The sequence below is a fragment of the Dendrobates tinctorius genome, unplaced genomic scaffold (assembly GCF_039654945.1).
Source record: "Dendrobates tinctorius isolate UK_male_01 unplaced genomic scaffold, ASM3965494v1 ptg000230l, whole genome shotgun sequence".
Taxonomy (NCBI): domain Eukaryota; kingdom Metazoa; phylum Chordata; class Amphibia; order Anura; family Dendrobatidae; genus Dendrobates; species Dendrobates tinctorius.
Genome location: NW_027361897.1, coordinates 10023268 through 10050169, shown reverse-complemented (window position 1 = coordinate 10050169; position 26902 = coordinate 10023268). Strand labels below are relative to the sequence as shown.

At 37.7% G+C, this 26902-nt stretch overlaps 3 protein-coding genes across 3 annotated transcripts in view; all 3 read left to right on the top strand.

Annotated features, from left to right (window-relative positions):
- LOC141059751 (scavenger receptor cysteine-rich domain-containing protein DMBT1-like) overlaps positions 1-7482 on the top strand; it is a 29891-nt gene extending 22409 nt beyond the window's left edge. Inside the window, exons 14-17 of the mRNA XM_073555885.1 lie at positions 1307-1618; positions 3445-3756; positions 5483-5800; positions 7460-7482. Coding sequence (XP_073411986.1) covers positions 1307-1618; positions 3445-3756; positions 5483-5800; positions 7460-7482 — 965 coding nt within the window. The remainder of the gene's footprint in view (positions 1-1306; positions 1619-3444; positions 3757-5482; positions 5801-7459) is intronic.
- LOC141059750 (scavenger receptor cysteine-rich domain-containing protein DMBT1-like) lies at positions 7479-14794 on the top strand. Its single transcript, XM_073555884.1, has 5 exons — positions 7479-7491; positions 7612-7938; positions 10049-10360; positions 12044-12355; positions 14460-14794. Exons 1-5 carry the CDS (start codon positions 7479-7481, stop codon positions 14792-14794), a joined length of 1299 nt encoding a protein of 432 aa, XP_073411985.1.
- Positions 14795-16313: 1519 nt separating this feature from the next.
- Positions 16314-26902, top strand: part of LOC141059749 (uncharacterized) — a 95165-nt gene continuing 84576 nt past the window's right edge. Inside the window, 6 exon segments of the mRNA XM_073555883.1 lie at positions 16314-16326; positions 16447-16773; positions 18881-19192; positions 21012-21338; positions 23400-23711; positions 25524-25850. Coding sequence (XP_073411984.1) covers positions 16314-16326; positions 16447-16773; positions 18881-19192; positions 21012-21338; positions 23400-23711; positions 25524-25850 — 1618 coding nt within the window.

Below are 26902 nucleotides of genomic sequence, written 5' to 3'. Positions count from 1 at the left end.
ATTAGCACAAACGATTTAGATTAGGAAATGTGGCCTTCTGCCTCCTGCGTGCACTGCAATAATAAAATAGAAGATTTAGTGTGTATGGACCAAACTTTTGTAAGAAATGATTGAGATTAAAAAATGTAGGCTGTTGTCTGGACCACACTATTAGCTATAAGGATTTAGATTATGAAATATGACAAACTGCCTGTAAAACCATAATAGCACAAATAATTTAGATAAAGAAATGTGGTCTCCTTTTTGAACCACAAAATTTCAGCCGATACAAGTTTGATTAGGTAACATGGACTATTGCTGGCACCACAATATTAGCCCAAAACATCATGATTGGGAAATGTGGCCTTCTGCCTGCACCACAATATTTGACCAAACAATTTTAATTAGGAAATATGGCCACCTGCCTGCACCACAATGTTAGTCCAAACGATTTTCATTAGGAAATGTAGCCTCCTTCCTGCACCACAATATTAATCCAAGTTATTGTGATAAGGAAATGTGGCCTCCTGCCTGCACCAAACTATTAGCACAATCATTTTAGATGATGGAAGGTTGAATTTACACAGGATCCTATATAACTGAAGTAGCTGACAATAAACTGCATTTCTAACTATCTGACAACTTGCAACAGCCATAGAAGCAACCTCTCTCTACTGTTACACTGACAACATCACGACACCCACACAACATATTCGCTTTTTATATGGAGAGGGACATGTGATTTTGGCAGCCAATTGCAGAAACACTTATGTCTGGTCATTGTGGATGGTATTTGTGCTGTGATGGGCTGCCTGAATCTACACACATTAAGTTAATATAAAGAAGAAAAAATTTTAAAAAATAAAGAAAGATAAACAGTCCGTCGCTCCTCTGACCTCTCCCCATTAAATCCCCCCATTAAAGACCCCCCACTCAAAATTCATTACCACTCTTCGAGACAAAGTCCTACCAAAGCATTAATGAAATCCCTTTCAATTACTGAAATGTTCCCGGAATTTTGCCGGGTTTAAAGGAAAATGCTCGAAAATCTGTACACAAATCCCAATGAGCTGCTTTCCTGCCAAATTTGAGATTGTTGAACGTTTTCCAAAAAAGTCCGCTCATCACTATTTATAATTTTTTTTTTAATCTGCATTTAGGTGTTAAACACTATAAAGGGATGAAAAGGCAGGGTATTTATTAACAATAACACAAATGCTGGTGGTTGTGATCACGTAGAGGACCTTTCTGGTTCTTTTAAAGATAATTTACAATAAAATGTTTTTAGAAATGACCATTCTCCTTTTTTTAGGTTCTCTAGGTTCAGACTTGTCTTTAAGACTGGTAAATGGCAATGGTCAATGTAATGGTCGTGTAGAAATCCTCTATAATGGAGCATGGGGAACTGTGTGTGATGATTATTTTGATCTGAATGCTGCACAAGTTGTATGCCGGCAGTTAAATTGTGGCCAAGCTCTTGCATTTAATGGCAGTGCTGCATTTGGCCAAGGACAAGGAGTAATTGTATTGGATGATGTGCAATGCACCGGCAATGAACAACGCGTATGGGACTGTCTACACCAACCATTTACAGTACATAACTGTGGACATAATGAAGATGTTGGAGTTGTCTGCTCAGGTATATTTTCAAAATGATTTAATCTTATTCAGTGATCTCACATCATTTTGTTTGCATAGATGTTAAATTAATCCACATTTTCATATTTTCTACAACTAAGGTTAACTCAAACAATAGTTTTTTTTATAAGAAAATATTAATGGACTGGAGGTACTTTGGTTCCTTCCCCATTAAGTCCAAAATGTTAAGGGGTTTTATATGGTAATAGGATGCCTTTGTCAGGTGTATTGACAAAACAATAATGAGATGCTGAAGGGTTTCTGTTACAGGGTTTTAATCTACATAATAATTATTAATGTTATGTTTGACTAATATTAATCAATATTCAGCTAATATTAGATTGGGACATGTGTCCTCCTGCCTGCATGAGAATTTTAGCACAATTTAGATTAGGAAATATGGCCTCCTGACTGCACCAGAATATTGGCACAAATGATTTCGAATAGGAAATGTAGCATTATGCCTGCGCCAGAATATTAGCACAAACGATTTAGATTAGGAAATGTGGCCTCCTGCCTGCACCACAATAGTAGCACAAACAATTTAGATTAGGAAATATGGTCTCCTGCCTCCTGCGTGCACTTCAATAATAGAAGAGAAGATTTAGTGTGTATGAACTAAACTATTGTCAAAAAGGATTGAGATTAAAAAGTGCAGGCTGGTGTCAGGACCACACTATTAGCTGAAAGGATTTAGATTCTGAAATATGAAGACCTGCCTGTAACACCATATTAGCACAAATAATTTAGATAAAGAAATGAGGCCTCCTTTTCAAACCAAAATTTTTTAGCTGAAGCAAGTTTGATTAGTTAACATGGAGTCTTGCTGGCACCACAATATTAGCCCAGAACATCATGACTGGGAAATGTGGTCTTCTGCCTGCTCCACAATATTAGCCCAAAGAATTTTTATTAGGAATTATAACATCCTGCTTGCACCACAATGTTAGTCCAAACGATGTTCATTAGGAAATGTAGCCTCCTTCCTGGAAGACAATATTATTCCAAATTATTGTAATTAGGAAATGTGGCCTCCTAACTATTAGCACAATCATTTTAGATAACGGAAGGTTGATTTTACACAGGATTCTATACAACTTAAGTAGCTGACAATAAGCCTCATTTCTAACTATCTGACAACTTGCAACAGCCATAGAAGAAGCCTCTCACTTCTGTTACACTGACAAAATCGGGACACCCCCAACAACATCTTCACTTTTTATAAGGAGAGGGACATGTGATTTTGGCAGCCAATTGCAGAAGCACTTGTGTCTGGACATTGTGGATGGTATTTGTGCTGTGATTGACTGCCAGAATCTACACATTGTAAGTTATTATAAAGAAGAAACAAATTTGAAAAAGAAAAAAATGAAAAACAGTCAGTTGCTTCTCTGACCTCTCCCCATTAAATCCCCACATTAAAGACCCCCCCACTCAAAATTCAGCACCGCTATCCAAGAAAAAGTCGTAACAAAGCATTAGCGGAATCACGGTCATTTACTGAACTGTTCCCGGAATATTGCAAGTTTTAAGGGAAAATGCTCATAAATCTAAACACAAATACAAATGAGCTGCTTTCCTGCCAAATTTGAGATTGTTGAACGTTTTCCAAAAAAGTCCGCTCATCACTATTTATAATTTTTTTTTTAATCTGCATTTAGGTGTTTACACTATAAAGGGATGAAAAAGCAGGGTAATTAGTAACAATAACACAAATGCTGGTGGTTGTGATCACGTAGAGGACCTTTCTGGTTCTTTTTAAGATAATTTACAATAAAATGTTTTTAGAAATGACCATTCTCCTTTTTTTAGGTTCTCTAGGTTCAGACTTGTCTTTAAGACTGGTAAATGGCAATGGTCAATGTAATGGTCGTGTAGAAATCCTCTATAATGGAGCATGGGGAACTGTGTGTGATGATTATTTTGATCTGAATGCTGCACAAGTTGTATGCCGGCAGTTAAATTGTGGCCAAGCTCTTGCATTTAATGGCAGTGCTGCATTTGGCCAAGGACAAGGAGTAATTGTATTGGATGATGTGCAATGCACCGGCAATGAACAACGCGTATGGGACTGCCTACACCAACCATTTACAGTACATAACTGTGGACATAATGAAGATGTTGGAGTTGTCTGCTCAGGTATATTTTCAAAATGATGAAATCTTATTCATTGATCTCACATCATTTTGTTTGCATAGATGTTAAATTAATCCACATTTTCATATTTTCTACAACTAAGGGTAACTCAAACAATAAATATTTTATGTTTTAAGAAAATCTTAATGGACTGGAGGTACTTCTCTTCCTTTTCCATTAAATCCAAAATGTTAAGGGGTTTTATGTGGTAGTAGGATGCCTTTGTGAGTTGTATTGAAACCACAATAATGAGATGCTGATGGGTTTCTGTTACAGTGTTTTATTCCACATAATAATTATAAATGTTATGTTTGACTATTAATAACCAATATTCAGCTAATATTAGATTAGGACATGTGTCCTCCTGCCTGCATTAGAATTTTAGCACAATTTAGATTAGGAAATGTGGCCTCCTGCCTGCACCAGAATATTAGCACAAACGATTTAGATTAGGAAATGTGGCCTTCTGCCTCCTGCGTGCACTGCAATAATAAAATAGAAGATTTAGTGTGTATGGACCAAACTTTTGTAAGAAATGATTGAGATTAAAAAATGTAGGCTGTTGTCTGGACCACACTATTAGCTATAAGGATTTAGATTATGAAATATGACAAACTGCCTGTAAAACCATAATAGCACAAATAATTTAGATAAAGAAATGTGGTCTCCTTTTTGAACCACAAAATTTCAGCCGATACAAGTTTGATTAGGTAACATGGACTATTGCTGGCACCACAATATTAGCCCAAAACATCATGATTGGGAAATGTGGCCTTCTGCCTGCACCACAATATTTGACCAAACAATTTTAATTAGGAAATATGGCCACCTGCCTGCACCACAATGTTAGTCCAAACGATTTTCATTAGGAAATGTAGCCTCCTTCCTGCACCACAATATTAATCCAAGTTATTGTGATAAGGAAATGTGGCCTCCTGCCTGCACCAAACTATTAGCACAATCATTTTAGATGATGGAAGGTTGAATTTACACAGGATCCTATATAACTGAAGTAGCTGACAATAAACTGCATTTCTAACTATCTGACAACTTGCAACAGCCATAGAAGCAACCTCTCTCTACTGTTACACTGACAACATCACGACACCCACACAACATATTCGCTTTTTATATGGAGAGGGACATGTGATTTTGGCAGCCAATTGCAGAAACACTTATGTCTGGTCATTGTGGATGGTATTTGTGCTGTGATGGGCTGCCTGAATCTACACACATTAAGTTAATATAAAGAAGAAAAAATTTTAAAAAATAAAGAAAGATAAACAGTCCGTCGCTCCTCTGACCTCTCCCCATTAAATCCCCCCATTAAAGACCCCCCACTCAAAATTCATTACCACTCTTCGAGACAAAGTCCTACCAAAGCATTAATGAAATCCCTTTCAATTACTGAAATGTTCCCGGAATTTTGCCGGGTTTAAAGGAAAATGCTCGAAAATCTGTACACAAATCCCAATGAGCTGCTTTCCTGCCAAATTTGAGATTGTTGAACGTTTTCCAAAAAAGTCCGCTCATCACTATTTATAATTTTTTTTTTAATCTGCATTTAGGTGTTAAACACTATAAAGGGATGAAAAGGCAGGGTATTTATTAACAATAACACAAATGCTGGTGGTTGTGATCACGTAGAGGACCTTTCTGGTTCTTTTAAAGATAATTTACAATAAAATGTTTTTAGAAATGACCATTCTCCTTTTTTTAGGTTCTCTAGGTTCAGACTTGTCTTTAAGACTGGTAAATGGCAATGGTCAATGTAATGGTCGTGTAGAAATCCTCTATAATGGAGCATGGGGAACTGTGTGTGATGATTATTTTGATCTGAATGCTGCACAAGTTGTATGCCGGCAGTTAAATTGTGGCCAAGCTCTTGCATTTAATGGCAGTGCTGCATTTGGCCAAGGACAAGGAGTAATTGTATTGGATGATGTGCAATGCACCGGCAATGAACAACGCGTATGGGACTGCCTACACCAACCATTTACAGTACATAACTGTGGACATAATGAAGATGTTGGAGTTGTCTGCTCAGGTATATTTTCAAAATGATTTAATCTTATTCAGTGATCTCACATCATTTTGTTTGCATAGATGTTAAATTAATCCACATTTTCATATTTTCTACAACTAAGGTTAACTCAAACAATAGTTTTTTTTATAAGAAAATATTAATGGACTGGAGGTACTTTGGTTCCTTCCCCATTAAGTCCAAAATGTTAAGGGGTTTTATATGGTAATAGGATGCCTTTGTCAGGTGTATTGACAAAACAATAATGAGATGCTGAAGGGTTTCTGTTACAGGGTTTTAATCTACATAATAATTATTAATGTTATGTTTGAGTAATAATAATCAATATTCAGCTAATATTAGATTGGGACATGTGTCCTCCTGCCTGCATGAGAATTTTAGCACAATTTAGATTAGGAAATATGGCCTCCTGACTGCACCAGAATATTGGCACAAATGATTTAGAATAGGAAATGTAGCATTATGCCTGCGCCAGAATATTAGCACAAACGATTTAGATTAGGAAATGTGGCCTCCTGCCTGCACCACAATAGTAGCACAAACAATTTAGATTAGGAAATATGGTCTCCTGCCTCCTGCGTGCACTTCAATAATAGAAGAGAAGATTTAGTGTGTATGAACTACACTATTGTCAAAAAGGATTGAGATTCAAAAGTGCAGGCTGGTGTCAGGACCACACTATTAGCTGAAAGGATTTAGATTCTGAAATATGAAGACCAGCCTGTAACACCATATTAGCACAAATGATTTAGATAAAGAAATGAGGCCTCCTTTTCAAACCAAAAATTTTTAGCCGAAGCAAGTTTGATTCGGAAACATGGAGTCTTGCTGGCAACACAATATTAGCCCAGAACATCATGACTGGGAAATGTGGTCTTCTGCCTGCTCCACAATATTAGCCCAAAGAATTTTTATTAGGAATTATGACATCCTGCCTGCACCACAATGTTAGTCCAAACGATGTTCATTAGGAAATGTAGCCTCCTTCCTGGACGACAATATTATTCCAAATTATTGTAATTAGGAAATGTGGCCTCCTAACTATTAGCACAATCATTTTAGATAACGGACGGTTGATTTTACACAGGATTCTATACAACTTAAGTAGCTGACAATAAGCTGCATTTCTAACTATCTGACAACTTGCAACAGCCATAGAAGAAGCCTCTCACTTCTGTTACACTGACAAAATCGGGACACCCCCAACAACATCTTCACTTTTTATAAGGAGAGGGACATGTGATTTTGGCAGCCAATTGCAGAAGCACTTGTGTCTGGACATTGTGGATGGTATTTGTGCTGTGATGGGCTGCCTGAATCTACACACATTAAGTTAATATAAAGAAGAAAAAATTTTAAAAAATAAAGAAAGATAAACAGTCCGTCGCTCCTCTGACCTCTCCCCATTAAATCCCCCCATTAAAGACCCCCCACTCAAAATTCATTACCACTCTTCAAGACAAAGTCCTACCAAAGCATTAATGAAATCCCTTTCAATTACTGATCTGTTCCCGGAATTTTGCCGGGTTTAAGGGAAAATGCTCGAAAATCTGTACACAAATCCCAATGAGCTGCTTTCCTGCCAAATTTGAGATTGTTGAACGTTTTCCAAAAAAGTCCGCTCATCACTATTTATAATTTTTTTTTTTAATCTGCATTTAGGTGTTTACACTATAAAGGGATGAAAAAGCAGGGTATTTATTAACAATAACACAAATGCTGGTGGTTGTGATCACGTAGAGGACCTTTCTGGTTCTTTTTAAGATAATTTACAATAAAACGTTTTTAGAAATGACCATTCTCCTTTTTTTTAGGCTCTCTAGGTTCAGACTTGTCTTTAAGACTGGTAAATGGCAATGGTCAATGTAATGGTCGTGTAGAAATCCTCTATAATGGAGCATGGGGAACTGTGTGTGATGATTATTTTGATCTGAATGCTGCACAAGTTGTATGCCGGCAGTTAAATTGTGGCCAAGCTCTTGCATTTAATGGCAGTGCTGCATTTGGCCAAGGACAAGGAGTAATTGTATTGGATGATGTGCAATGCACCGGCAATGAACAACGCGTATGGGACTGCCTACACCAACCATTTACAGTACATAACTGTGGACATAATGAAGATGTTGGAGTTGTCTGCTCAGGTATATTTTCAAAATGATGAAATCTTATTCATTGATCTCACATCATTTTGTTTGCATAGATGTTAAATTAATCCACATTTTCATATTTTCTACAACTAAGGGTAACTCAAACAATAAATATTTTATGTTTTAAGAAAATCTTAATGGACTGGAGGTACTTTGGTTCCTTCTCCATTAAATCCAAAATGTTAAGGGGTTTTATGTGGTAGTAGGATGCCTTTGTGAGTTGTATTGAAACCACAATAATGAGATGCTGATGGGTTTCTGTTACAGTGTTTTATTCCACATAATAATTATAAATGTTATGTTTGACTATTAATAACCAATATTCAGCTAATATTAGATTAGGACATGTGTCCTCCTGCCTGCATTAGAATTTTAGCACAATTTAGGTTAGGAAATGTGGCCTCCTGCCTGCACCAGAATATTAGCACAAACGATTTAGATTAGGAAATGTGGCCTTCTGCCTCCTGCATGCACTGCAATAATAAAATAGAAGATTTATTGTGTATGGACCAAACTTTTGTAAGAAATGATTGAGATTAAAAAATGTAGGCTGTTGTCTGGACCACACTATTAGCTGAAAGGATTTAGATTATGAAATATGACAAACTGCCTGTAAAACCATATTAGCACAAATAATTTAGATAAAGAAATGTGGTCTCCTTTTTGAACCACAAAATTTCAGCCCATACAAGTTTCATTAGGAAACATGGATTATTGCTGGCACCACAATATTAGCCCAAAACATCATGATTGGGAAATGTGGCCTTCTGCCTGCACCACAATATTTGACCAAACAATTTTAATTAGGAAATATGGCCACCTGCCTGCACCACAATGTTAGTCCAAACGATTTTCATTAGGAAATGTAGCCTCCTTCCTGCACCACAATATTAATCCAAGTTATTGTGATAAGGAAATGTGGCCTCCTGCCTGCACCAAACTATTAGCACAATCATTTTAGATGATGGAAGGTTGATTTTACACAGGATCCAATTTGACTGAAGTAGCTGACAATAAACTGCATTTCTAACTATCTGACAACTTGCAACAGCCATAGAAGCAGCCTCTCTACTGCTAAGGTACTGTCATACTTAGCGATATCACTAGCAATATAGCTATAACTTGTGACGTTATAGCGATATTGCTATGTCTGATACTTACCTACGACCCGCTCCCCCGCTGGTTATCGCTGATCGCATGAGAACGTCCAGGACTGTTTCTCGTCGTCAGCTTCCTGCGGCGCTTCCTGTGGAGAGATGAGCGACGCGTGGATGCGGGCAGGAGGATGTCTTCATCGCCTCGTCTGACAGGTAAGTAGCGACCCCCGACCCCATCGATCTCGCTGGTGAGATCTCCCTGTGTGGCAGCTCACTAGCGACCACTTAGCGATGCACCAGCGATCCTGACCCCGTCATATCGCTGGTCGGGATCGCTGGTACATCGCTAAGCGTGACAGTACCTTTACACTGACAAAATCACGACACCCAAAAAACATATTCGCTTTTTATATGTAGAGGGACATGTGATTTTGGCAGCCAATAGCAGAAGCACTTATGTCTGGTCATTGTGGATGGTATTTGTGCTGTGATTGGCTGCCTGAATCTGCATACATTAAGTTAATATAAAGAAGAAAAAAAATTAAAAAAGAAAGAAAAAAACAGGCCGTCGCTCCTCTGACCTCTCCCCATTAAATCCCTTCATTAAAGACCCCCCACTCAAAATTCATTACCACTCTTCAAGACAAAGTCCTAACAAAGCATTAGTGAAATCCCTTTCAATTACTGAACTGTTCCCGGAATTTTGCCGGGTTTAAGGGAAAATGCTCGAAAATCTGTACACAAATCCCAATGAGCTGCATTCATGCCAAATTTGAGATTGTTGAACGTTTTCTGAAAATGTCCGCTCATCAGTATTTATAAAAAAATTTTTAAAATCTGTATTTAGTTGTTAAACACTATAAAAGGCTGAATAGGCAGGGTATTTAGTAACAATCATACAAATGCTGGTGGTTGGGAGGACAGAGGGGACCTGTCTGGTTCCCTTTTAAGATAATTTACAATAAAATGTTTTTAGAAATGACCATTCTCCTTATTTTTAGGTTCAGACTTGTCTTTACGACTGGTAAATGGCAATGGTCAATGTAACGGTCGTGTAGAAGTCCTCTATAATGGAGCATGGGGAACTGTGTGTGATGATTATTTTGATCTGAATGCTGCACAAGTTGTATGCCGGCAGTTAAATTGTGGCCAAGCTATTGCATTTAATGGCAGTGCTGCATTTGGCCAAGGACAAGGAGTAATTGTATTGGATGACGTGCAATGCACCGGCAATGAACAACGCGTATGGGACTGCCTACACCAACCATTTACAGTACATAACTGTGGACATAATGAAGATGTTGGAGTTGTCTGCTCAGGTATATTTTCGAAATGATGAAATCTTATTCAGTGATCTCACATCATTTTGTTTGCATAGATGTTAAATTAATCCACATTTTCATATTTTCTACAACTAAGGTTAACTCAAACAATAGTTTTTTTTGTAAGAAAATCTTAATGGACTGGAGGTACTTTGGTTCCTTCCCCATTAAGTCCAAAATGTTAAGGGGTTTTATATGGTAATAGGATGCCTTTGTCAGGTGTATTGACACCACAATAATGAGATGCTGATGGGTTTCTGTTACAGGGTTTTAATCTACATAATAATTATTAATGTTTTGTTTGACTAATAATAATCAATATTCAGCTAATATTAGATTGGAACATGTGTCCTCCTGCCTGCATGAGAATTTTAGCACAATTTAGATTAGGAAATATGGCCTCCTGACTGCACCAGAATATTGGCACAAATGATTTAGAATAGGAAATGTAGCATTATGCCTGCACCAGAATATTAGCACAAACGATTTAGTTTAGGAAATGTGGCCTCCTGCCTGCACCACAATAGTAGCACAAACAATTTAGATTAGAAAATATGGTCTCCTGCCTCCTGCGTGCACTTCAATAATAGAACAGAAGATTTAGTGTGTATGAACTAAACTATTGTCAAAAAGGATTGAGATTAAAAAGTGCAGGCTGGTGTCAGGACCACACTATTAGCTGAAAGGATTTTGATTCTGAAATATGAAGACCTGCCTGTAACACCATATTAGTACAAATAATTTAGATAAAGAAATGAGGCCTCCTTTTTAAACCTAAAATTTTTAGCCCAAGCAAGATGTTAGTCCAAACGATGTTCATTAGGAAATGTAGCCTCCTTCCTGGACGACAATATTAATCCAAATTATTGTAATTAGGAAATGTGGCCTCCTAACTCTTAGCACAATCATTTTAGATAACGGAAGGTTGATTTTACACAGGATTCTATACAACTTAAGTAGCTGACAATAAGCTGCATTTCTAACTATCTGACAACTTGCAACAGCCATAGAAGAAGCCTCTCACTTCTGTTACACTGACAAAATCGCGACACCCCCAACAACATCTTCGCTTTTTATAAGGAGAGGGACATGTGATTTTGGCAGCCAATTGCAGAAGCACTTGTGTCTGGACATTGTGGATGGTATTTGTGCTGTGATTGGCTGCCAGAATCTACACATTGTAAGTTAATATAAAGAAGAAAAAAAATTGAAAAAGAAAGAAATGAAAAACAGTCAGTTGCTTCTCTGACCTCTCCACATTAAATCCCCTCATTAAAGACCCCCACTCAAAATTCAGCACCGCTGTTCAAGAAAAAGTCCTAACAAAGCGATAGCGGAATCACGGTCATTTACTGAACTGTTCCCGGAATATTGCAAGTTTTAAGGGAAAATGCTCATAAATCTAAACACAAATACAAATGAGCTGCTTTCCTGCCAAATTTGAGATTGTTGAATGTTTTCCAAAAAAGTCCGCTCATCGCTATTTATAATTTTTTTTTAATCTGCATTTAGGTGTTAAACACTATTAAGGGATGAAAAAGCAGGGTATTTATTAACAATAACACAAATGCTGGTGGTTGTGATCACGTAGAGGACCTTTCTGGTTCTTTTTAAGATAATTTACAATAAAATCTTTTTAGAAATGACCATTCTCCTTTTTTTTAGGTTCTCTAGGTTCAGACTTGTCTTTAAGACTGGTAAATGGCAATGGTCAATGTAATGGTCGTGTAGAAATCCTCTATAATGGAGCATGGGGAACTGTGTGTGATGATTATTTTGATCTGAATGCTGCACAAGTTGTATGCCGGCAGTTAAATTGTGGCCAAGCTCTTGCATTTAATGGCAGTGCTGCATTTGGCCAAGGACAAGGAGTAATTGTATTGGATGATGTGCAATGCACCGGCAATGAACAACGCGTATGGGACTGCCTACACCAACCATTTACAGTACATAACTGTGGACATAATGAAGATGTTGGAGTTGTATGCTCAGGTATATTTTCAAAATGATGAAATCTTATTCATTGATCTCACATCATTTTGTTTGCATAGATGTTAAATTAATCCACATTTTCATATTTTCTACAACTAAGGGTAACTCAAACAATAAATATTTTATGTTTTAAGAAAATCTTAATGGACTGGAGGTACTTTGGTTCCTTCTCCATTAAATCCAAAATGTTAAGGGGTTTTATGTGGTAGCAGGATGCCTTTGTGAGTTGTATTGAAACCACAATAATGAGATGCTGATGGGTTTCTGTTACAGTGTTTTATTCCACATAATAATTATAAATGTTATGTTTGACTATTAATAACCAATATTCAGCTAATATTAGATTAGGACATGTGTCCTCCTGCCTGCATTAGAATTTTAGCACAATTTAGATTAGGAAATGTGGCCTCCTGCCTGCACCAGAATATTAGCACAAACGATTTAGATTAGGAAATGTGGCCTTCTGCCTCCTGCATGCACTGCAATAATAAAATAGAAGATTTAGTGTGTATGGACCAAACTTTTGTAAGAAATGATTGAGATTAAAAAATGTAGGCTGTTGTCTGGACCACACTATTAGCTGAAAGGATTTAGATTATGAAATATGACAAACTGTCTGTAAAACCATGTTAGCACAAATAATTTAGATAAAGAAATGTGGTCTCCTTTTTGAACCACAAAATTTCAGACCCATACAAGTTTGATTAGGAAACATGGACTATTGCTGGCACCACAATATTAGCCCAAAACATCATGATTGGGAAATGTGGCCTTCTGCCTGCACCACAATATTTGACCAAACAATTTTAATTAGGAAATATGGCCACCTGCCTGCACCACAATGTTAGTCCAAACGATTTTCATTAGGAAATGTAGCCTCCTTCCTGCACCACAATATTAATCCAAGTTATTGTGATAAGGAAATGTGGCCTCCTGCCTGCACCAAACTGTTAGCACAATCATTTTAGATGATGGAAGGTTGATTTTACACAGGATCCAATTTGACTGAAGTAGCTGACAATAAACTGCATTTCTAACTATCTGACAACTTGCAACAGCCATAGAAGCAGCCTCTCTACTGCTAAGGTACTGTCATACTTAGCGATATCACTAGCAATATAGCTATAACTTGTGCGTTATAGCGATATTGCTATGTCTGATACTTACCTACGACCCGCTCCCCCGCTGGTTATCGCTGATCGCATGAGAACGTCCAGGACTGTTTCTCGTCGTCAGCTTCCTGCGGCGCTTCCTGTGGAGAGATGAGCGACGCGTGGATGCGGGCAGGAGGATGTCTTCATCGCCTCGTCTGACAGGTAAGTAGCGACCCCCGACCCCATCGATCTCGCTGGTGAGATCTCCCTGTGTGGCAGCTCACTAGCGACCACTTAGCGATGCACCAGCGATCCTGACCCCGTCATATCGCTGGTCGGGATCGCTGGTACATCGCTAAGCGTGACAGTACCTTTACACTGACAAAATCACGACACCCAAAAAACATATTCGCTTTTTATATGTAGAGGGACATGTGATTTTGGCAGCCAATAGCAGAAGCACTTATGTCTGGTCATTGTGGATGGTATTTGTGCTGTGATTGGCTGCCTGAATCTGCATACATTAAGTTAATATAAAGAAGAAAAAAAATTAAAAAAGAAAGAAAAAAACAGGCCGTCGCTCCTCTGACCTCTCCCCATTAAATCCCTTCATTAAAGACCCCCCACTCAAAATTCATTACCACTCTTCAAGACAAAGTCCTAACAAAGCATTAGTGAAATCCCTTTCAATTACTGAACTGTTCCCGGAATTTTGCCGGGTTTAAGGGAAAATGCTCGAAAATCTGTACACAAATCCCAATGAGCTGCATTCATGCCAAATTTGAGATTGTTGAACGTTTTCTGAAAATGTCCGCTCATCAGTATTTATAAAAAAAATTTTTAAATCTGTATTTAGTTGTTAAACACTATAAAAGGCTGAATAGGCAGGGTATTTAGTAACAATCATACAAATGCTGGTGGTTGGGAGGACAGAGGGGACCTGTCTGGTTCCCTTTTAAGATAATTTACAATAAAATGTTTTTAGAAATGACCATTCTCCTTATTTTTAGGTTCAGACTTGTCTTTACGACTGGTAAATGGCAATGGTCAATGTAACGGTCGTGTAGAAGTCCTCTATAATGGAGCATGGGGAACTGTGTGTGATGATTATTTTGATCTGAATGCTGCACAAGTTGTATGCCGGCAGTTAAATTGTGGCCAAGCTATTGCATTTAACGGCAGTGCTGCATTTGGCCAAGGACAAGGAGTAATTGTATTGGATGACGTGCAATGCACCGGCAATGAACAACGCGTATGGGACTGCCTACACCAACCATTTACAGTACATAACTGTGGACATAATGAAGATGTTGGAGTTGTCTGCTCAGGTATATTTTCGAAATGATGAAATCTTATTCAGTGATCTCACATCATTTTGTTTGCATAGATGTTAAATTAATCCACATTTTCATATTTTCTACAACTAAGGTTAACTCAAACAATAGTTTTTTTTGTAAGAAAATCTTAATGGACTGGAGGTACTTTGGTTCCTTCCCCATTAAGTCCAAAATGTTAAGGGGTTTTATATGGTAATAGGATGCCTTTGTCAGGTGTATTGACACCACAATAATGAGATGCTGATGGGTTTCTGTTACAGGGTTTTAATCTACATAATAATTATTAATGTTTTGTTTGACTAATAATAATCAATATTCAGCTAATATTAGATTGGAACATGTGTCCTCCTGCCTGCATGAGAATTTTAGCACAATTTAGATTAGGAAATATGGCCTCCTGACTGCACCAGAATATTGGCACAAATGATTTAGAATAGGAAATGTAGCATTATGCCTGCACCAGAATATTAGCACAAACGATTTAGTTTAGGAAATGTGGCCTCCTGCCTCCACCACAATAGTAGCACAAACAATTTAGATTAGAAAATATGGTCTCCTGCCTCCTGCGTGCACTTCAATAATAGAACAGAAGATTTAGTGTGTATGAACTAAACTATTGTCAAAAAGGATTGAGATTAAAAAGTGCAGGCTGGTGTCAGGACCACACTATTAGCTGAAAGGATTTTGATTCTGAAATATGAAGACCTGCCTGTAACACCATATTAGTACAAATAATTTAGATAAAGAAATGAGGCTTCCTTTTTAAACCTAAAATTTTTAGCCCAAGCAAGATGTTAGTCCAAACGATGTTCATTAGGAAATGTAGCCTCCTTCCTGGACGACAATATTAATCCAAATTATTGTAATTAGGAAATGTGGCCTCCTAACTCTTAGCACAATCATTTTAGATAACGGAAGGTTGATTTTACACAGGATTCTATACAACTTAAGTAGCTGACAATAAGCTGCATTTCTAACTATCTGACAACTTGCAACAGCCATAGAAGAAGCCTCTCACTTCTGTTACACTGACAAAATCGCGACACCCCCAACAACATCTTCGCTTTTTATAAGGAGAGGGACATGTGATTTTGGCAGCCAATTGCAGAAGCACTTGTGTCTGGACATTGTGGATGGTATTTGTGCTGTGATTGGCTGCCAGAATCTACACATTGTAAGTTAATATAAAGAAGAAAAAAAATTGAAAAAGAAAGAAATGAAAAACAGTCAGTTGCTTCTCTGACCTCTCCACATTAAATCCCCTCATTAAAGACCCCCACTCAAAATTCAGCACCGCTGTTCAAGAAAAAGTCCTAACAAAGCGATAGCGGAATCATGGTCATTTACTGAACTGTTCCCGGAATATTGCAAGTTTTAAGGGAAAATGCTCATAAATCTAAACACAAATACAAATGAGCTGCTTTCCTGCCAAATTTGAGATTGTTGAATGTTTTCCAAAAAAGTCCGCTCATCGCTATTTATAATTTTTTTTTTAATCTGCATTTAGGTGTTAAACACTATTAAGGGATGAAAAAGCAGGGTATTTATTAACAATAACACAAATGCTGGTGGTTGTGATCACGTAGAGGACCTTTCTGGTTCTTTTTAAGATAATTTACAATAAAATCTTTTTAGAAATGACCATTCTCCTTTTTTTTAGGTTCTCTAGGTTCAGACTTGTCTTTAAGACTGGTAAATGGCAATGGTCAATGTAATGGTCGTGTAGAAATCCTCTATAATGGAGCATGGGGAACTGTGTGTGATGATTATTTTGATCTGAATGCTGCACAAGTTGTATGCCGGCAGTTAAATTGTGGCCAAGCTCTTGCATTTAATGGCAGTGCTGCATTTGGCCAAGGACAAGGAGTAATTGTATTGGATGATGTGCAATGCACCGGCAATGAACAACGCGTATGGGACTGCCTACACCAACCATTTACAGTACATAACTGTGGACATAATGAAGATGTTGGAGTTGTCTGCTCAGGTATATTTTCAAAATGATGAAATCTTATTCATTGATCTCACATCATTTTGTTTGCATAGATGTTAAATTAATCCACATTTTCATATTTTCTACAACTAAGGGTAACTCAAACAATAAATATTTTATGTTTTAAGAAAATCTTAATGGACTGGAGGTACTTTGGTTCCTTCTCCATTAAATCCAAAATGTTAAGGGGTTTTATGTGGTAGCAGGATGCCTTTGTGAGTTGTATTGAAACCACAATAATGAGATGCTGATGGGTTTCTGTTACAGTGTTTTATTCCACATAATAATTATAAATGTTATGTTTGACTATTAATAACCAATATTCAGCTAATATTAGATTAGGACATGTGTCCTCCTGCCTGCATTAGAATTTTAGCACAATTTAGATTAGGAAATGTGGCCTCCTGCCTGCACCAGAATATTAGCACAAACGATTTAGATTAGGAAATGTGGCCTTCTGCCTCCTGCATGCACTGCAATAATAAAATAGAAGATTTAGTGTGTATGGACCAAACTTTTGTAAGAAATGATTGAGATTAAAAAATGTAGGCTGTTGTCTGGACCACACTATTAGCTGAAAGGATTTAGATTATGAAATATGACAAACTGTCTGTAAAACCATGTTAGCACAAATAATTTAGATAAAGAAATGTGGTCTCCTTTTTGAACCACAAAATTTCAGACCCATACAAGTTTGATTAGGAAACATGGACTATTGCTGGCACCACAATATTAGCCCAAAACATCATGATTGGGAAATGTGGCCTTCTGCCTGCACCACAATATTTGACAAAACAATTTTAATTAGGAAATATGGCCACCTGCCTGCACCACAATGTTAGTCCAAACGATTTTCATTAGGAAATGTAGCCTCCTTCCTGCACCACAATATTAATCCAAGTTATTGTGATAAGGAAATGTGGCCTCCTGCCTGCACCAAACTAATAGCACAATCATTTTAGATGATGGAAGGTTGATTTTACACAGGATCCTATATGACTGAAGTAGCTGACAAAAAACTGCATTTCTAACTATCTGACAACTTGCAACAGCCATAGAAGCAGCCTCTCTACTGCTAAGGTACTGTCATACTTAGCGATATCACTAGCAATATAGCTATAACTTGTGACGTTATAGCGATATTGCTATGTCTGATACTTACCTAAGACCCGCCCCCCCGCTGGTTATCGCTGATCGAGTGAGAACGTCCAGGACTGTTTCTCATCGTCAGCTTCCTGCGGCGCTTCCTGTGGAGAGACGAGCGACGCGTGGACGCGGGCAGGAGGACGTCTTCATCGCCTCGTCTGACAGGTAAGTAGCGACCCCCGACCCCATCGATCTCGCTGGTGAGATCTGCCTGTGTGGCAGCTCACTAGCGACCACTTAGCGATGCACCAGCGATCCTGACCACGTCATATCGCTGGTCGGGATCGCTGGTGCATCGCTAAGCGTGACAGTACCTTTACACTGACAAAATCACGACACCCAAAAAACATATTCGCTTTTTATATGTAGAGGGACATGTGATTTTGGCAGCCAATAGCAGAAGCACTTATGTCTGGTCATTGTGGATGGTATTTGTGCTGTGATTGGCTGCCTGAATCTGCATACATTAAGTTAATATAAAGAAGAAAAAAAATTAAAAAAGAAAGAAAGAAAAACAGGCCGTCGCTCCTCTGACCTCTCCCCATTAAATCCCCTCATTAAAGACCCCCCACTCAAAATTCATTACCACGCTTCAAGACAAAGTCCTAACAAAGCATTAGTGAAATCCCTTTCAATTACTGAACTGTTCCCGGAATTTTGCCGGGTTTAAGGGAAAATGCTCGAAAATCTGTACACAAATCCCAATGAGCTGCATTCATGCCAAATTTGAGATTGTTGAACGTTTTTTGAAAATGTCGGCTCATCAGTATTTATAAAAAAAAATTTAAAATCTGTATTTAGTTGTTAAACACTAAAAAATGCTGAATAGGCAGGGTATTTAGTAACAATAATACAAATGCTGGTGGTTGGGAGGACAGAGGGGACCTGTCTAGTTCCCTTTTAAGATAATTTACAATAAAATGTTTTTAGAAATGACCATTTTCCTTATTTTTAGGTTCAGACTTGTCTTTACGACTGGTAAATGGCAATGGTCAATGTAACGGTCGTGTAGAAATCCTCTATAATGGAGCATGGGGAACTGTGTGTGATGATTATTTTGATCTGAATGCTGCACAAGTTGTATGCCAGCAGTTAAATTGTGGCCAAGCTCTTGCATTTAATGGCAGTGCTGCATTTGGCCAAGGACAAGGAGTAATTGTATTGGATGATGTGCAATGCACCGGCAATGAACAACGCGTATGGGACTGCCTACACCAACCATTTACAGTACATAACTGTGGACATAATGAAGATGTTGGAGTTGTCTGCTCAGGTGTATTTTCGAAATGATGAAATCTTGTTCAGTGATCTCACATCATTTTGTTTGCATAGATGTTAAATTAATCCACATTTTCATATTTTCTACAACTAAGGTTAACTCAAACAATAGTTTTTTTTATAAGAAAATATTAATGGACTGGAGGTACTTTGGTTCCTTCCCCATTAAGTCCAAAATGTTAAGGGGTTTTATATGGTAATAGGATGCCTTTGTCAGGTGTTTTGACACCACAATAATGAGATGCTGATGGGTTTCTGTTACAGGGTTTTAATCTACATAATAATTATTAATGTTTTGTTTGACTAATAATAATCAATATTCAGCTAATATTAGATTGGAACATGTGTCCTCCTGCCTGCATGAGAATTTTAGCACAATTTAGATTAGGAAATATGGCCTCATGACTGCACCAGAATATTGGCACAAATGATTTAAAATAGGAAATGTAGCATTATGCCTGCACCAGAATATTAGCACAAACGATTTAGATTAGGAAATGTGGCCTCCTGCCTGCACTACAATAGTAGCACAAACAATTTAGATTAGGAAATATGGTCTGCTTCCTCGTGCGTGCACTTCAATAATAGAACAGAAGATTTAGTGTGTATGAACTAAACTATTGTCAAAAAGGATTGAGATTAAAAAGTGCAGGCTGGTGTCAGGACCACACTATTAGCTGAAAGGATTTAGATTCTGAAATATGAAGACCTGCCTGTAACACCATATTAGCACAAATAATTTAGATAAAGAAATGAGGCCTCCTTTTCAAACCAAAAATTTTTAGCCGAAGCAAGTTTGATTAGGAAACATGGAGTCTTGCTGGCACCAAAATATTAGCCCAGAACATCATGACTGGGAAATGTGGTCTTCTGCCTGCACCACAATATTAGCCCAAAGAAGTTTTATTAGGAATTATGGCATCCTGCCTGCACCACAATGTTAGTCCAAACGATGTTCATTAGGAAATGTAGCCTCCTTCCTGGACGACAATATTAATCCAAATTATTGTAATTAGGAAATGTGGCCTCCTACCTATTAGCACAATCATTTTAGATAACGGAAGGTTGATTTTTACACAGGATTCTATACATCTTAAGTAGCTGACAATAAGCTGCATTTCTAACTATCTGACAACTTGCAACAGCCATAGAAGAAGCCTCTCACTTCTGTTACACTGACAAAATCGGGACACCCCCAACAACATCTTCACTTTTTATAAGGAGAGGGACATGTGATTTTGGCAGCCAATTGCAGAAACACTTGTGTCTGGACATTGTGGATGGTATTTGTGCTGTGATTGGCTGCCAGAATCTACACATTGTAAGTTATTATAAAGAAGAAAAAAATTTGAAAAAGAAAAAAATGAAAAACAGTCAGTTGCTTCTCTGACCTCTCCCCATTAAATCCCCTCATTAAAGACTCCCCCACTCAAAATTCAGCACCACTATGCAAGAAAAAGTCGTAACAAAGCATTAGCGGAATCACGGTCATTTACTGAACTGTTCCCGGAATATTGCAAGTTTTAAGGGAAAATGCTCATAAATCTAAACACAAATACAAATGAGCTACTTTCCTGCCAAATTTGAGATTGTTGAACGTTTTCCAAAAAAGTCCGCTCATCACTATTTATAATTTTTTTTTTAATCTGCATTTAGATGTTTACACTATAAAGGGATGAAAAAGCAGGGTATTTATTAACAATAACACAAATGCTGGTGGTTGTGATCACGTAGAGGACCTTTCTGGTTCTTTTTAAGATAATTTACAATAAAATGTTTTTAGAAATGACCATTCTCCTTTTTTTTAGGTTCTCTAGGTTCAGACTTGTCTTTAAGACTGGTAAATGGCAATGGTCAATGTAACGGTCGTGTAGAAATCCTCTATAATGGAGCATGGGGAACTGTGTGTGATGATTATTTTGATCTGAATGCTGCACAAGTTGTATGCCGGCAGTTAAATTGTGGCCAAGCTCTTGCATTTAATGGCAGTGCTGCATTTGGCCAAGGACAAGGAGTAATTGTATTGGATGATGTGCAATGCACCGGCAATGAACAACGCGTATGGAACTGCCTACACCAACCATTTACAGTACATAACTGTGGACATAATGAAGATGTTGGAGTTGTCTGCTCAGGTATATTTTCAAAATGATGAAATCTTATTCATTGATCTCACATCATTTTGTTTGCATAGATGTTAAATTAATCCACATTTTCATATTTTCTACAACTAAGGGTAACTCAAACAATAAATATTTTATGTTTTAAGAAAATCTTAATGGACTGGAGGTACTTTGGTTCCTTCTCCATTAAATCCAAAATGTTAAGGGGTTTTATGTGGTAGTAGGATGCCTTTGTGAGTTGTATTGAAACCACAATAATGAGATGCTGATGGGTTTCTGTTACAGTGTTTTATTCCACATAATAATTATAAATGTTATGTTTGACTATTAATAACCAATATTCAGCTAATATTAGATTAGGACATGTGTCCTCCTGCCTGCATTAGAATTTTAGCACAATTTAGATTAGGAAATGTGGCCTCCTGCCTGCACCAGAATATTAGCACAAACGATTTAGATTAGGAAATGTGGCCTTCTGCCTCCTGCGTGCACTGCAATAATAAAATAGAAGATTTAGTGTGTATGGACCAAACTTTTGTAAGAAATGATTGAGATTAAAAAATGTAGGCTGTTGTCTGGACCACACTATTAGCTGAAAGGATTTAGATTATGAAATATGACAAACTGCCTGTAAAAATATATATTAGCACAAATAATTTAGATAAAGAAATGTGGTCTCCTTTTTGAACCACAAAATTTCAGCCCATACAAGTTTGATTAGGAAACATGGACTATTGCTGGCACCACAATATTAGCCCAAAACATCATGATTGGGAAATGTGGCCTTCTGCCTGCACCACAATATTTGACCAAACAATTTTAATTAGGAAATATGGCCACCTGCCTGCACCACAATGTTAGTCCAAACGATTTTCATTAGGAAATGTGGCCTCCTGCCTGCACCAAACTATTAGCACAATCATTTTAGATGATGGAAGGTTGATTTTACACAGTATCCTATTTGACTGAAGTAGCTGACAATAAACTGCATTTCTAACTATCTGACAACTTGCAACAGCCATAGAAGCAGCCTCTCTACTGCTAAGGTACTGTCATACTTAGCGATATCACTAGCAATATAGCTATAACTTGTGACGTTATAGCGATATTGCTATGTCTGATACTTACCTACGACCCGCTCCCCCGCTGGTTATCGCTGATCGCGTGAGAACGTCCAGGACTGTTTCTCGTCGTCAGCTTCCTGCGGCGCTTCCTGTGGAGAGACGAGCGACGCGTGGATGCGGGCAGGAGGACGTCTTCATCGCCTCGTCTGACAGGTAAGTAGCGACCCCCGACCCCATCGATCTCGCTGGTGAGATCTGCCTGTGTGGCAGCTCCCTAGCGACCACTTAGCGATGCAACAGCGATCCTGACCCCGTCATATCGCTGGTCGGGATCGCTGGTGCATTGCTAAGCATGACAGTACCTTTACACTGACAAAATCACGACACCCAAAAAACATATTCGCTTTTTATATGTAGAGGGACATGTGATTTTGGCAGCCAATAGCAGAAGCACTTATGTTTGGTCATTGTGGATGGTTTTTGTGCTGTGATTGGCTGCCTGAATCTGCATACATTAAGTTAATATAAAGAAGAAAAAAAATTAAAAAAGAAAGAAAGATAAACAGGCCGTCGCTCCTCTGACCTCTCCCCATTAAATCCCCTCATTAAAGACCCCCCACTCAAAATTCATTACCACTCTTCAAGACAAAGTCCTAACAAAGCATTAGTGAAATCCCTTTCAATTACTGAACTGTTCCCGGAATTTTGCCGGGTTTAAGGGAAAATGCTCGAAAATCTGTACACAAGTCCCAATAAGCTGCATTCATGCCAAATTTGAGATTGTTGAACGTTTTCTGAAAATGTCCGCTCATCAGTATTTATGAAAAAAATTTTAAAATCTGTATTTAGTTGTTAAACACTATAAAAGGCTGAATAGGCAGGGTATTTAGTAACAATAATACAAATGCTGGTGGTTGGGAGGACAGAGGGGACCTGTCTGGTTCCCTTTTAAGATAATTTACAATAAAATGTTTTTAGAAATGATCATTCTCCTTATTTTTAGGTTCAGACTTGTCTTTACGACTGGTAAATGGCAATGGTCAATGTAACGGTCGTGTAGAAGTCCTCTATAATGGAGCATGGGGAACTGTGTGTGATGATTATTTTGATCTGAATGCTGCACAAGTTGTATGCCGGCAGTTAAATTGTGGCCAAGCTATTGCATTTAATGGCAGTGCTGCATTTGGCCAAGGACAAGGAGTAATTGTATTGGATGACGTGCAATGCACCGGCAATGAACAACGCGTATGGGACTGCCTACACCAACCATTTACAGTACATAACTGTGGACATAATGAAGATGTTGGAGTTGTCTGCTCAGGTATATTTTCGAACTGATGAAATCTTATTCAGTGATCTCACATCATTTTGTTTGCATAGATGTTAAATTAATCCACATTTTCATATTTTCTACAACTAAGGTTAACTCAAACAATAGTTTTTTTTGTAAGAAAATCTTAATGGACTGGAGTTACTTTGGTTCCTTCCCCATTAAGTCCAAAATGTTAAGGGGTTTTATATGGTAATAGGATGCCTTTGTCAGGTGTATTGACACCACAATAATGAGATGCTGATGGGTTTCTGTTACAGGGTTTTAATCTACATAATAATTATTAATGTTTTGTTTGACTAATAATAATCAATATTCAGCTAATATTAGATTGGAACATGTGTCCTCCTGCCTGCATGAGAATTTTAGCACAATTTACATTAGGAAATATGGCCTCCTGACTGCACCAGAATATTGGTACAAATGATTTAGAATAGGAAATGTAGCATTATGCCTGCACCAGAATATTAGCACAAACGATTTAGTTTAGGAAATGTGGCCTCCTGCCTGCACCACAATAGTAGCACAAACAATTTAGATTAGAAAATATGGTCTCCTGCCTCCTGCGTGCACTTCAATAATAGAACAGAAGATTTAATGTGTATGAACTAAACTATTGTCAAAAAGGATTGAGATTAAAAAGTGCAGGCTGGTGTCAGGACCACACTATTAGCTGAAAGGATTTAGATTCTGAAATATGAAGACCTCTCTGTAACACCATATTAGCACAAATAATTTAGATAAAGAAATGAGGCCTCCTTTTCAAACCAAAAATTTTTAGCCGAAGCAAGTTTGATTAGGAAACATGGAGTCTTGCTGGCACCACAATATTAGCCCAGAACATCATGACTGGGAAATGTGGTCTTCTGCCTGCACCACAATATTAGCCCAAAGAATTTTTATTAGGAATTATGGCATCCTGCCTGCACCACAATGTTAGTCCAAACGATGTACATTAGGAAATGTAGCCTCCTTCCTGGACGACAATATTATTCCAAATTATTGTAAATAGGAAATGTGGCCTCCTAACTATTAGCACAATCATTTTAGATAACGGAAGGTTGATTTTACACAGGATTCTATACAACTTAAGTAGCTGACAATACGCTGCATTTCTAACTATCTGACAACTTGCAACAGCCATAGAAGAAGCCTCTCACTTCTGTTACACTGACAAAATCGGGACACACCCAACAACATCTTCACTTTTTATAAGGAGAGGGACATGTGATTTTGGCAGCCAATTGCAGAAGCACTTGTGTCTGGACATTGTGGATGGTATTTGTGCTGTGATTGGCTGCCAGAATCTACACATTGTAAGTTATTATAAAAAAGAAAAAAATTTGAAAAAGAAAATAATGAAAAACAGTCAGTTGCTTCTCTGACCTCTCCCCATTAAATCCCCTCATTAAAGACCCCCCCACTCAAAATTCAGCACCGCTATCCAAGAAAAAGTCGTAACAAAGCATTAGCGGAATCACGGTCATTTACTGAACTGTTCCTGGAATATTGCAAGTTTTAAGGGAAAATGCTCATAAATCTAAACACAAATACAAATGAGCTGCTTTCCTGCCAAATTTGAGATTGTTGAACGTTTTCCAAAAAAGTCCGCTCATCACTATTTATAATTTTTTTTTTAATCTGCATTTAGGTGTTTACACAATAAAGAGATGAAAAAGCAGGGTATTTATTAACAATAACACAAATGCTGGTGGTTGTGATCACGTAGAGGACCTTTCTGGTTCTTTTTAAGATAATTTACAATAAAATGTTTTTAGAAATGACCATTCTCCTTTTTTTTAGGTTCTCTAGGTTCAGACTTGTCTTTAAGACTGGTAAATGGCAATGGTCAATGTAATGGTCGTGTAGAAATCCTCTATAATGGAGCATGGGGAACTGTGTGTGATGATTATTTTGATCTGAATGCTGCACAAGTTGTATGCCGGCAGTTAAATTGTGGCCAAGCTCTTGCATTTAATGGCAGTGCTGCATTTGGCCAAGGACAAGGAGTAATTGTATTGGATGATGTGCAATGCACCGGCAATGAACAACGCGTATGGGACTGCCTACACCAACCATTTACAGTACATAACTGTGGACATAATGAAGATGTTGGAGTTGTCTGCTCAGGTATATTTTCAAAATGATGAAATCTTATTCATTGATCTCACATCATTTTGTTTGCATAGATGTTAAATTAATCCACATTTTCATATTTTCTACAACTAAGGGTAACTCAAACAATAAATATTTTATGTTTTAAGAAAATCTGAATGGACTGGAGGTACTTTGGTTCCTTCTCCATTAAATCCAAAATGTTAAGGGGTTTTATGTGGTAGTAGGATGCCTTTGTGAGTTGTATTGAAACCACAATAATGAGATGCTGATGGGTTTCTGTTACAGTGTTTTATTCCACATAATAATTATAAATGTTATGTTTGACTATTAATAACCAATATTCAGCTAATATTAGATTAGGACATGTGTCCTCCTGCCTGCATTAGAATTTTAGCACAATTTAGATAAGGAAATGTGGCCTCCTGCCTGCACCATTATATTAGCACAAACGATTTAGATTAGGAAATGTGGCCTTCTGCCTCCTGCGTGCACTGCAATAATAAAATAGAAGATTTAGTGTGTATGGACCAAACTTTTGTAAGAAATGATTGAGATTAAAAAATGTAGGCTGTAGTCTGGACCACACTATTAGCTGAAAGAATTTAGATTATGAAATATGACAAACTGCCTGTAAAACCATATTAGCACAAATAATTTAGATAAAGAAATGTGGTCTCCTTTTTGAACCACAAAATTTCAGCCCATACAAGTTTGATTAGGAAACATGGACTATTGCTGGCACCACAATATTAGCCCAAAACATCATGATTGGGAAATGTGGCCTTCTGCCTGCACCACAATATTTGACCAAATAATTTTAATTAAGAAATATGGCCACCTGCCTGCACCACAATGTTAGTCCAAACGATTTTCATTAGGAAATGTAGCCTCCTTCCTGCACCACAATATTAATCCAAGTTATTGTGATAAGGAAATGTGGCCTCCTGCCTGCACCAAACTATTAGCACAATTATTTTAGATGATGGAAGGTTGATTTTACACAGGATCCTATATAACTGAAGTAGCTGACAATAAACTGCATTTATAACTATCTAACAACTTGC

What these genes read in the sequence shown, in the direction of transcription:
- LOC141059750 (XM_073555884.1), top strand. An exon ending in TGTTGGAGTTGTCTGCTCAG is followed by an intron (nt 7,939 to 10,048) that starts GTATATTTTCAA and finishes TTTTAGGTTCAG; the next exon opens with ACTTGTCTTTACGACTGGTA. An exon ending in TGTTGGAGTTGTATGCTCAG is followed by an intron (nt 12,356 to 14,459) that starts GTATATTTTCAA and finishes CCTTATTTTTAG; the next exon opens with GTTCAGACTTGTCTTTACGA.